Source organism: Chenopodium album, chromosome 27, assembly GCF_948465745.1.
Source record: "Chenopodium album chromosome 27, dcCheAlbu1.1, whole genome shotgun sequence".
NCBI lineage: Eukaryota > Viridiplantae > Streptophyta > Magnoliopsida > Caryophyllales > Amaranthaceae > Chenopodium > Chenopodium album.
In genome coordinates, this window is record NC_137860.1 from 34,226,846 (window position 1) to 34,239,453 (window position 12,608).

The 12,608-nt window shown below is 33.8% G+C and overlaps 1 protein-coding gene across 1 annotated transcript; it reads right to left on the reverse strand.

Annotated features, from left to right (window-relative positions):
- Positions 1-412: 412 nt before the first annotated feature.
- LOC145620204 (synaptotagmin-2-like) lies at positions 413-9,660 on the reverse strand. The gene is made up of 12 exons (XM_081674834.1): positions 9,090-9,660; positions 6,849-6,947; positions 6,690-6,740; positions 6,474-6,597; positions 4,665-4,783; positions 4,438-4,539; positions 3,564-3,638; positions 2,438-2,514; positions 2,088-2,334; positions 1,653-1,997; positions 1,045-1,173; positions 413-734 (listed from the first exon to the last, which is right to left on the reverse strand). The coding sequence occupies exons 1-12, from the start codon at positions 9,219-9,221 to the stop codon at positions 594-596; spliced, it is 1,641 nt and encodes a 546-aa protein (XP_081530960.1). The 5' UTR covers positions 9,222-9,660; the 3' UTR covers positions 413-593.
- Positions 9,661-12,608: the final 2,948 nt, after the last annotated feature.

A 12,608-nucleotide genomic window follows, 5' to 3' on the forward strand; every position in this document is an offset into this window, starting at 1 on the left:
GATTAATGAACTGAATTATTGTCAATTGTATATTGTTAATCTAATAATGAATATCTATTTTGAGTTTTTCAATTTCTTAATTGTTAATAGGTTGATTGTTTTGTTGTATTGTTAACTATTAAATGGGCAGTACGTGAGTCATTTTTATTTTGCATTTTATTGGAATTTAGACTTATTTTGTTGTGTACTTGTGTATTGTTATTCATTTGAACACTCTATTTTATACTTGAATTTCCGATTTATATCCGTGCATTCGGACATCGGGTTTTTAATGAAGTTCGAACTCCCTGGGTGCAATTTCTGGATCCGCCATTGCTTGCTGGAACCAAGTCCAACCCACATCACTCCATATGATATACTCTGATAGACATCACAATTCACAAGTAACGAAGTGTAAACTTGACTTGCAAAGTTGCAAATAAAAACAATCATTTAACAAATAAAAATGTCCACTATTCTGCTATTCATAGTAACAGAACTACCATTATGTTCAACATTTACAGAAACAGATCACCTTCCAGTAGTAATGTAAAAAAAAAATTAAAAAAAAATCAGCAGAATCTTTTCTAATCTGTATAAAAAAGAAAAGTAGTTCACGACTTTGGAGGGGCAGCTCTCCAAATGAGCTCGACCAAGATCAGGCCATTCTTCGAGTCTATCAGGTTATACTTTTCGTTTATCCTCTTGTTGCTGACGACATCACTGAGATTGATATCAATGTATCCCAAAGATTCCTGAAAAACAATGGAATTTTGTTCATATAACCAGGCAATGCAAACAAATCGAAATTGCACGAAAATGCTCTTAGTTGTGCTATCTCGATTCTCTTCATATCACTTACTGTCTCTTTAAGATGTCTCTTTAAGAGCATAATGACATACAAGTAAATCCAATTTTATTTTATCATTACTATTTTATTAAGGTGATCAATTTCCCCAAGCATCCTAAATATAGTATGTGTGTGTAAATATTAATTCTAGATAGATGGACTAATTTAAGATAGGAGACTTAATAGCTAAAGAAATAGGAATAAAAAATAAGTACCTTTTGATGCAGTAAACTTCTTGCCGAGGTACTATAAACTTCAATATGCAGCTTATCATTGGTTGGAGGTTCTTCTAGAACAAACTGAAACTGCTCGTCCCATCTTGGATCTCTATTCTTCTTAATAGTCTGCAATAGCATAGTCAGGCAAGTTATTATATGTCTTCAAAGAAGGTTGTACCTATTCCATGAGGACCTAAAATACTCATCAATAAAGTGCATATACGACCTTGGCCTTTCTCTCCTCTCATCCCTCCTTAAACAGCAAATATTTGAGACAAACATGATTCATGAGGCCAGAAATACAAGGAAAATTGACAGTTAAATCATGCATCATGACAAACTAGTAAATTACGCATCAAATCCATAATGTACCATACCATTGCCACAATGCCTCCATCAAAAATCACAAAATGAGAGCTAAGGATCAGTCACATGGACGCAACCCTCCCCCCTCACCTCATCCCCCATCCCCCAACCCCACACAAAATTCCAAAGAGATATCTTAAATTGATTAATGGATTCAGTAACATTTTTGTATAATAGAGTTCATACGAATATTAAATAACTTGTCACCTTAAAATCAAAACAAAAAATCTAACTACTACCTTGGTCTTTCTCTCCTCTCCTCTGAAAATGACACGTGCATACGGGTTTGTATGGTGCTTTCCTTCCAAATCTTGAGCCTCGTGTAGATTCACAACAAGTACACCACCACCAGCGGGTGTTCCTGCAGGTGCTTGTTGCACTGAATCTTCAAAATCTTTTCCAAGATCTTCCTCTTTAAAAGCTTTAAATGTCAATTCTAACACAATCTGTCCCCGTGACTTCTCGTTTTGAGGATCATTTGGGTCAATCTTTTTGAGGAGATCAAGAGTGAACTCCTTTGGCTCATCAGGAGTAAGGTCTTTCAAAGGAACAGCATTGATACCCATTTTCTCATGTTTGCCGACCTAATATGGACAGGAAATAACAACTTCAGAAATTATCTGCACAAAGATAGACATTCAACTATATAAGTATATCAAACAGCCCAGGAATACCTGCTCCCAATCATACACATTAATTTCTAAAGTCTGAGTCTGTGGATCTCTGACTGTCAAATTAAAATCTTCATTCCATTCAGGGTTCAAGTTCTTGTGCTTCACTGTGGTTTTTTTTGATGGAGTTTTATCATCAGTGAGCTTCAGTTTTACATAAGGGTCTGATGCACCCAGGAGATCTTTCTTTTTCAGCTTCATTGCTCTTACAACCTTTACATGTAGAATTCCTACAGGCTTCCTCAGAGCTCTGAAAAGTTTACAGCACATATACATAACAGAGGTCAATGGCAACAATGGCATAGACATGTCAACATACAATAGAATAACAGATGTCACATATAAGAGCATACTTTGCAAGATCCAGAATAGGTACTTCAAGTGTACGAGGCCAAAGATACATATTAGCCACTTGATCTTTAATTTGCTCCTGAAGCAAGAGAAACAAAACTTAAACAGGTTCATAAATGTTGATCTGGAATCCAAAAACAAGTGATCGAAACTAAAATGCACTAAGAGTCCTAAGACTTTCTTACAGCCAGAAAAACTGCATATATAATGGGGTCTATGAGAATAACAATGAAAAGGTAGGACCCAGAGTACTATATCTAAAATAAGCAAAGGACTAAATTGATATCCAAAGTTCAACAGTGGAAATGATAATCAATTGATGGAGCACCAAAAAATTTAGCTATTCTAAAAAAAAGTACCTAATTGTAGCACCAAGCACTGTTAAAAATTAAAAAAGTAATGATGTGCACAAAGCACAAAACGCAATGCTGTGTCTATATCATCATGGTAAACTCATCTTGTTGGAAGATAAATTCCCCGTGTTTTCCATGCTCTAAATTTATATTTTTAAAGCCTACTTAAACAAGAAATAAAAAAATTATGAAGGAATTCTACAAGGAAATTTAAAAGACAGAGGAAATATAAGAGAATGACAGTACTCTGAATTACAAATATAACATCTGCCATCAGCCTACTCCCTCAAAGTTAAGTCATATGGCAACACACAGACATAAAGCTGGGTCCAGAATTCGCAAAAAAGCTTCCAAAGATTAAAGTACATCCTTACAAAAATTGCAATAATATATATGAAGAAATAGCAACTAAATGAAGGACAGACAACAGATATACATTGCAATGTCTTAAAATATTAAAGCTATTCATGGCTATAATGCATATAATAGCATTCATATACACCAACATTATCTTACATTTTGCTCCTATAATTCCATGACAGTATTAAAGTGCAAAGAAGGGGAGTTTAACAGGATCAATCTAGACATATTCAAATATCATACCGCTAATATGATAGATCAGCTAAAGGGCTGCATGACAGAAACTTCCCTATAGTTATATAGGACTTAATTGAGGCCCACAATGAGACAGCTTGCTAGATTTTATTTAAAGACCCAAACACGCTCATAAAATGCACAAAATAAACAAAAGGGTGAAAAGTGAAGGACAACGTACCTGGACAAACCTGTAGAGACCTGGAATTGACATAAGATCAGCTCCCAGAACCTTCAGTCCAAAGTCAACATGCGGCTGCAAGATAATACATGAGTCATTTCTATGTTTTCAACACTTGCACAAATATTAAAAACAAATAAATAAGAAAGCTTATAATTAGCAATTACAAATAAAAGCATAAGATAACAATGACCAAAGAAAAGCTAAGGAAAAATTTAATCGGCACCCCTTCAACAAGATGCATTCCAAACTGCACACACCCTCACAATGACAATAAGAATAAGTTCAAATATGATAAGATGCGGAGAATTCATAGCTAAGTAACTATTATTGATATTAAATTAGAAAGAATGTGTTTTTTCGATCTTAATATATTCCATCATTGTTTAAAATGAAACAACTTCTTCAGAAGCAAAACTTCTGATATTAGAGGGAAAAAATCAGCAAAAACAACAACAATCAATTCTTTCAAATAAAAAATATTTTATCTTATGGCCTAAATGTGAAAATTTTCTTCTGAGGTAAATCTGTTCAGGCTATTGCATGGGTTGTATGAAAATCACAATATAATTAAAACTGAAGATAACATGAAAAACTTACCCTAATCCTGATCACACTTTCCACTGTAAGCTTTGACTTTACTTTCCATTTTTTAATATCAAATTATCTGACAATTGCACAACAGATCTTATCATGCTATGCAACTATCAACTCAAAATCTGATCAGTTATTTCCAACGTTGAAATTGTATATCACCCCCACCCCAACTAATATAATACATTAGAAAAAAAAAAAAAAAAAAAAAAAAAAAAAAAAAAAAAAAATTGTAAAAAGAAAACAAGGTAAAACTAACAAATGTCAAAATATTGCATACCTTCTCCATAAGAGAAACATATATGTTGGCAAAACATGGGAAACTTGGCACCAGGGGCTTGAAAGTAATACGAGGAGAAGCAAATACTTGAAGATCTAACACCTGAAATAATCCAAATAAATTAACTCGCTAACAAAGTAGCAATGAAATTCAACAAATCTCTGCAATGATCATCTCATACACTATACTAAAATGCACCTTTTCCAGTTTCACAATAAACCAAGTACCTGAGCTGTTGCCTTCAAGCCAAATGCTCTTATACCAACAATGATGTTAGGATTTCCTGCCCACTTCAAAGATGGTTCCATTATCAACTCCTTCTCATCTGTCACATAGACTTTCATACCTACAGTAGAGGAAGGATGAACCAAACTAGAGGTGAATACAGACTATATACATAATGCTTCTGATGCCGTCATATCGTCAAACAGCATATGCAATTATAAAAATAAATCTTTATTTTATTGTTCGAGTTTAAATTAGAGGCAGATTTTAAAATACAGCTGCAGCTTCATTACAGGCCACTAGGGACCCACCAAGATAACATATACACAAAGTTTGTTTAAGTCATTTCTAATCGAGCAAATCAATGAATATCATTATTGAATAAGTGAGTGAAGATAACAGAAACCTGAATATCAGGCTGGTACAAAAGTCCATAAGAATCTTAAAATATCGTCTAACCGACATAATCAATCATTGGACCGCAGTTATAACAAAATACACTACAATAACAAACGATGCAAAATTTCTTTGCTGCATATTCTCAAAGTCAAAACCACTTTTCAACCCCCACTATCTAAAAAAAAAAGCTGTGCTACAAACTTTCAGCTTTGTACACTTATAATCAAAGAACGGCATTAAATAATCATATAATTCAGTCGCTCAACATATCTCTCATATTACAAGGCAGAGTAACATCATAAGAGCAAGTCAACATAGTAGAGCTCATAACTTGTCACGTAAAAAGAAAAAACTAAGTGATAGTGTGATACTAATAGTCCATGAACTTCACATAACCATTAAGCAACACCATCAGTATAACAGCCAAGTGAAGAGGCACAGCTCATAAGCATAAACACCCTGGCTAATGTATGGTATCACAAGTCATAAGCATAGCCCTGGCGAGTATATGGTAGAAGGTATCATCCTATCACTTTTTTTAATAATCACCTTGGTAACGCTAACACATAATCTAAATTCAAGTTCATCTTATTTAACTATTTTGTCAATCTAATATCACAATACCAACAAAGACTAAACTTTCACCTACCTTAAATCAATGTTAAAACTATGTAAAATATATAGGATATGACAAACTATACACAGATAAAAAATCATAGGAGAACCCAAAAGTGGAGCTTAAAAAGCATTTTAATAAACCCTATCCAGTATAAAGGAAGACCTTTATCCAGCTATAAAACACTGAAGTGGAAGAGAGTGGGGTATTGAGGTAGAAGCTTTCATGATGTCTAGAAAGTTTGTATTCTTCATCATTCATCATCAAATTCTTACTCCATAGTAGATTGGTGGGTTATTCTCCGATTTCTCCAAGTTTTTGGGTTCCCCCTAGTAAAATCACTCCTTGTCTCCTTCATAAATAGAAAAAAACCCTCCTTCATAATTAGTTGCTTGCTTAATTGGCTTCTTTATTGTTAATTTGTGGGTAATTACAAATCAGTTAACACTCACTTTTACCCATCATCCATGTCTACATTAAAAAAATCTTATTTGTGACCTCCCATAAGGCATAACCCACAACGGCCACAAGCAAACCAAAATTTTCCAATATTAAACTGCAAAAATCTTAAGAAGGGATCGGATGAACCAAAAAAAAAAAAAAAAACTCGCATAGCATTTATAACCATATATTTCTTCACTCGGCTTTTGAGACAATTTATTAAGCTTAACCAAACCCTTGGTAGTGGTATTTCTGATATCTTAGCATTAATTTATTCGGTTTTTAAGACAACTTATAAGCTTCTAAAATCTAATCTCTTGCATCACCACATTTTAAGTAAAGAGTAAAAACTGACCTTGGAAGGTTGGTGGAAGGGACCCTAAAGTCAGCTTCTCGAATTCAACATTATCAATTTTATATTTAGGAATTTGTTCAGCTATTATAGGTGTTGCAATATCCTTCGCAGTTTTGCAAATCGCCTGTGTACAATAGTAACCCTCTATTAGCCAACATAAAGAGCAACAATGAAATGAAGGGAGAAAATTAAATATTCAAATGAATGGGCATATACCTTGTCCAGATAAGGCCACATCTGGGCAATAAACTTGTTCAGCCAGTCCATCTTTTTTTTAATAAAGGAAAAGGAAAAACACAAACCAAAGTCAGAACCATGAAACTATCCAGTGACAAACAATGACAACCAAGAGGGCCAGAAATATTAAATACATACGCGTTCATAATCAGGGTTTTTCACCCAATGAGGTATTTCAGGAAGTAGTTGCCGAAGCGTATCAGATTCTCTCTCAGCCAGTGGACGAATATCGGGATCCTATCAATTCAAGATATCATTACTTGAGGATAGAGGACGCCAACATATAACTAAGACACAAGTATCAACATTTTACAGCACAAGAATAGTCAGCTGTCCATCCCTCAACAGTCAACACTGTCTACTTCTTCCTTCCGAGAAGACATCAGCATCATAAAGAAGTAAGTGGATAATTACAAATCCCAATTGCAAACAGAAATAGAATACAAAAGAAAAACCAAAAATTAACTTTTAGCCCACCAACAAATCATTCACTAGCAATCTTTAACATATAGAGCATTCCAAGTCATGGATGGAGTCACAAAGTGTAAAATTAATTATCAGAAAGCAAATACTAATAAGCAGACAGTAGAGCATATCAGGTCAGTAGCAACTCATGAGATGTACAAGATTATATCATTATTTTGACTACTAACTACCTAAAGAGGCTCTTATCCAAGGGTAAAACTGTTGATCACTCAGTAACTAGTGTGGAGTCAGATCCAGACAAATTGCTAATTTGCTAAAAATACCCAGGCTAAATCACCTTTAATGTCACTCAGCTATCTTCAGAAATTGTTTGGGTAGTGTATGAGAGAAGCAATTGATAAATTTGTGCCCCTTCTTATTTCTTTCAAACAATAATAGATATTTTCCCAGAAGCTTATCAAGAAAACTTTTAAGCAAAATATCAAAGCACCAACCACTGTGATCCAGATGTATTTAACACCACCAATCTACAGCAAAAGGCACCCCTACAAATCTACGATGTAATGCATGTTTAGAAGCTTACAAGTATTAAATTACAAACAAACATATATCCTAATTAAAAATCTATTACTTGGTCTAGGTCAATCCCACTAGACGCACTTTGGGGTAAAATTTAATTACCCTCCCCCACATCCTCAGGATATCTAGTCGCTGTGATTGGTGAGTTATCACTTGACATTATAGAGCTGTAATTGTAAGGTTGTAGACCCAAAAAATATTATCCCAGTTCAAATAAAACATTATGGGTCATGGAATTATCAAGACCTAAAATATATTACCATAATAATCTCATAAATTGAAAATGAAATTTCAACATCCCAAACACTCCATTTCCAATAGTGGTAGAAAAATTAATCTAAGTGACTATGTGTCCATACTTTCCCGTGCAACAAGATATCCTTGGGTTAAAAACCCATCCCCAACAGGCCAACAGTAACAACAACATCAAAGCCTTAATACACTAGTATGAGGTCGATTGCATGAACCAAATAGTTTATCTTTGGTGGTCAGCAAAGATCCCTCCATCCAATTCTACCATACCAAGAGCCCAGCAAGGTAACAGCAAGAATCCCATAGAAATAGTTCTCACCCTATCAGCAACTAATTAACCTCAAGTAGAAGGATCATATAGCCAACAAGGTGAATCTATCCTCAGCAAATGGAAAAAGAAACTTCAGAAAACTACATCATACATCACCATAAAACACAATTTACAATATTCATGAGAATAGCAACAGCGACATCATTAAGCCCAGTTTGGGTTCCAAATGAACATAAACCTACTCCTAAATCCTAACCCATTAAAACCAGAAAAATATTAATGGTTTAACATGCCCACTCTATATAAACAAAGCACAACATGACAAAATCTCATCATAAGTGATCAAGGGGCACTGTCCTTAAGCCTTATAATAACCCACCCAATCCAACAGAAGGTGCCTTGTAAGAACTAGCACAAACTGAGGTCCGAATAACCGTAATTTTGTCCAGCAATTCAGCTAGTCCTCCTAAACTCTAAAACCTCCTCATGCCACCCATTTTTCGACTCTCAATCCAAAAAACAATCACAAGAACCTCATACAAGTACAAGTGTGCACTATTCTTCAAAAAAAACATAAACATCAACATCAATCACTGGTTGGCATTAACACCCAAAAATTAAGAAAAATGGACATACATACATCTTACAATATAAATTCCTTTGATAATGACAAACTAATATTTTGTTCCATCATCAATCTCAGAACTCTGCATGATACCTCAAAACAATCAATAAGACAAAATCGAAAAACCCCACATGTTCCATAACACATTTCAATCCAACTGTTGCATCAAATAAATATTACAGTAACAATTTCATATATTAAACCCAGAAATTCAAAGGAAAATTACCTTGACATCGGTAGGCTGAAAGTAAATGAAGAGATAATACCCAACAGTAAGACCAATCGTAATCCCCAAACCGAATCCGACAAACCCAAAAATCACACTAAAAATCCGAAGTATCGGACTCCACAAACCCATCTTCTTCTTCCTTAATCTCTATGAATTCTCCCCGTATTTGTGAAAAACAAACAATACCCAGAAAAATTCAGCAGAAACCCAAATCAGAAGAAAAACTATCGAATCAAATCCGTTACTCAATAGGCAAGATTAGAAGGAGAGACAACACCCAAAAAGTTGTTTCCTCTTTCTCTCTCTTAACAACGTGAAATGTAATAACCAAGCACAAGTATAATGATTCTTTAATGAAATTTGATTACTTTCTAATTTGCAATATTTACCAACTTTTTTGGGGTGAAACGCTTGCTTTTTCTAAGGAAGATGATCAACGTTTACCAGAGGAGAGAGAAAGAGATGGAAAGTAATTAATTGGAGATGTAAGAAACGGCATTAATACGGCAGTTTAGGGAGGTCGGAAAATGGAGCGGTTCATGAAATTGAGAAGGGTAGACTGCTGAAACGTGCTTGTTCATTTCATGGTTTTTTGCTGGGGCTAATGGGCCCACTCTCTAATTAGAAAGTTTTTAATCGATTTGATTAAGACAAATTAAAAACCTAAAATAAGATCATGATTTCGTAGGCCAGGCAAATCTAACGTATTGATGTTTCTTTGATTGTCTATTTTTGGTGAAAATGTTTGTGTTTTCATGGACTAATCAAAAATAAGTTCGAGCAAAAAAAAAAAAGTTCAATTAGCACGTTTAATGTACACTTGATCAACATAAGTCTAGGTTAATTTTGGGGGGATCATAGACATAAAATTAAGCCTAAAGTTGGTCGGATTAGTTCAGCTCGAAATTTTTTTACGGGCCTTGGACAAGTGCTCGAAAAGCCCACTAGGCTCGACTAAAATTTATGGGTTTGGGCAACCATATTCAGTCCAACTTCATGGGCAAATTTTTTGCCTTAGGCTTCTGCTCAATGATCACCTCTAGTACAACATAATAAGTGTTTTTTTTTTTTTGAAACATAGTACAACATTATAGGTTAGGTTAAACAAAATAAAAATAAAAATAAAAAAAAAAAAAAAAAAAAAAACATGATTGCTAAATAAAAAATAAAACTTGTACTTTGTAAACTTTAGCAATGAGTTCACAAGGGACCTTTTTTTTTATCTTTCATGTGATGGGTGCATTGCATACAATATTAATAACTTCGTAGTCAATTATAATAAAGGGGGTTTTAAAAAGAAATTAAGGGTTAAAATAATTGTAAATTTGTAAAGGCTAATGTAGCTAATAATGTAATTGTGCTCTTTTTCTTTCATTACAAAAAAAATGTTGATTTTGCTACATAATCAATGTACACTGTATTACTTAATCAACTAGCTTGTAGTCAGAACTCTTCAAGTGTTACATAAATCATTATATAAACCAGGTAATTCCGACATTTTAATTGATCATAAGGCAAGTAAACATGAATACATATATAAAAGATAATGTCAAGTCATGTATGTTAGTAATGTTGTGTAATATGGCATCAACATGACGACATATAATCGTCATGTTTGATGAGGCAACATTATTTCACATAATGAATGAAGGTGACACGTGGTGGACTAATGTTGAAGATAACATGCTTAAAATGAAGTATATGTACAGTCCTATCTAGATGGTAAACTGATTGATATAGCTGGTTGTATTTATTGGTTTGACTAGTTGTTTGTATAAAAATGTTTGGTATATAACTCGTTAAGTATTAATTAATTGTGTTTAGTGTATGTATGAACCAAAAGCTAGATTTTTGGTGTTTAGAGAGCCACAAGGGCGAGGGGGTGAGAATCGATCCCAGGATTTCTTGAAACCAGGAGAGAAACTCTAACCACTTGAACTATCCCTCAATCTCATGAACCAAAAGCTAGATGTATTGCTTAATAAGCTTTTTAAGCTCATAAAGATGTTACAATAAGATGTTTTTCAATGTTTCAAACACTCTGGTTTTTTAGAATGGTCAAATCTCAATTTTTATTATGTCTCACTAAACTAGAAGTTCTTTACCAAACAAAGCCTTTTACTTGTATATGTTTATCTAATTTGCTCTTACTTAAAAGCTTAGAAAGCCATATGAAACTTTTTTTTCGAAATTGACATCGGAAACAACAATTAGCTTTTGGTAAGGTAATGTATGAAATTCAATAACTACTAACTTAAATCCCTTGTCCTACTACACACATGCAAGAGAAATTTGTTCAAATTTTGAAGCTACACAATCGTGCTTGCGTATAATTTGTAACAGGGTTGGTGCAGGATCCATTCATAATATCCCACCCAAAAGGGTATGAGGTTATGAATTATTAATGTATGCTGATGGCCCCTGGTAGGCCTGGTTAGATGACGATAAGTGAGGGCACCATACGATGATGACTTTCTTAATAAAAGAAAACCAAATGATTGTTTTAAAAGTTTGTAATTGCACACATGTGTAAATCATGACAACCAACTTATCATCATGTCGCGTATATCACCAACTTATACATTAGTACATTAAGATGTATTGCGCACAAGGGATAACAAACCTTTTAGAAAATGTATTTTTCATTTATGAGTTTACCTCGTATGATTTTTAATCAAAGTAATGAAGTATTGGAAGAGTGTCCCATCTTAGGTTTGAGGCATACTTCTATAACAAGAGAGAACAAAAAATGACTTCAATAAATCAATAAGCAATGAGTTACTTTGCCAATTGCCTACATAAAACATCGAATCTCATCAAAATTTTCAAATCGTTGAAAATCCTTGTCTACACACATATGACATTGAAGCTCTCACAAAATTAATAATTAGTGCCACACCTATTAGTAAATACGTCACCGAGTTATTGATCCAAATGAATAGAGTTGTTTTGACATTTTCACACAACTTCTCTGTGCATTCCATTGGAAAAATAAATACCAACTCTCATTTTGGTAAAACTATAAAATTTTGAAATTAGCACAAATACAACTTTATCGAAAATTAACACGAACATGAGACAACACAACTTTATCTTAGCTTGTTTTAAGTACAATCCATTGGCTTAAAATATGACGTGTTAGGTCAAAATATAAGTATACTAACATAATAACCATTATCTTTCAAAAAAAAAAAAAACATAATAACCATTAAAAACGCACAAATCACCCAATCAACCGTTGCTAACTTTACGTAAAAACTTTAAACGCACCTACATATATCAATTCAATCCAACTTTTCAAAATCAGCTGTACAAGTGGAATCATGATATCTTCCTTGAATCAAATTATACTCCGTAACTTAATTCGAAAACAACACACAAATTCTTGTTAGGTCATTTAGGTGTAAGTTACATAATTAGGGCTCTATTCATTTCATTATTAAAACCAAAAATTGCAGCATTAGAGAGAGAGAAGAGTACTTGGCAGCCCCTCCACCTCAGTCCTCTCCCTTAAAA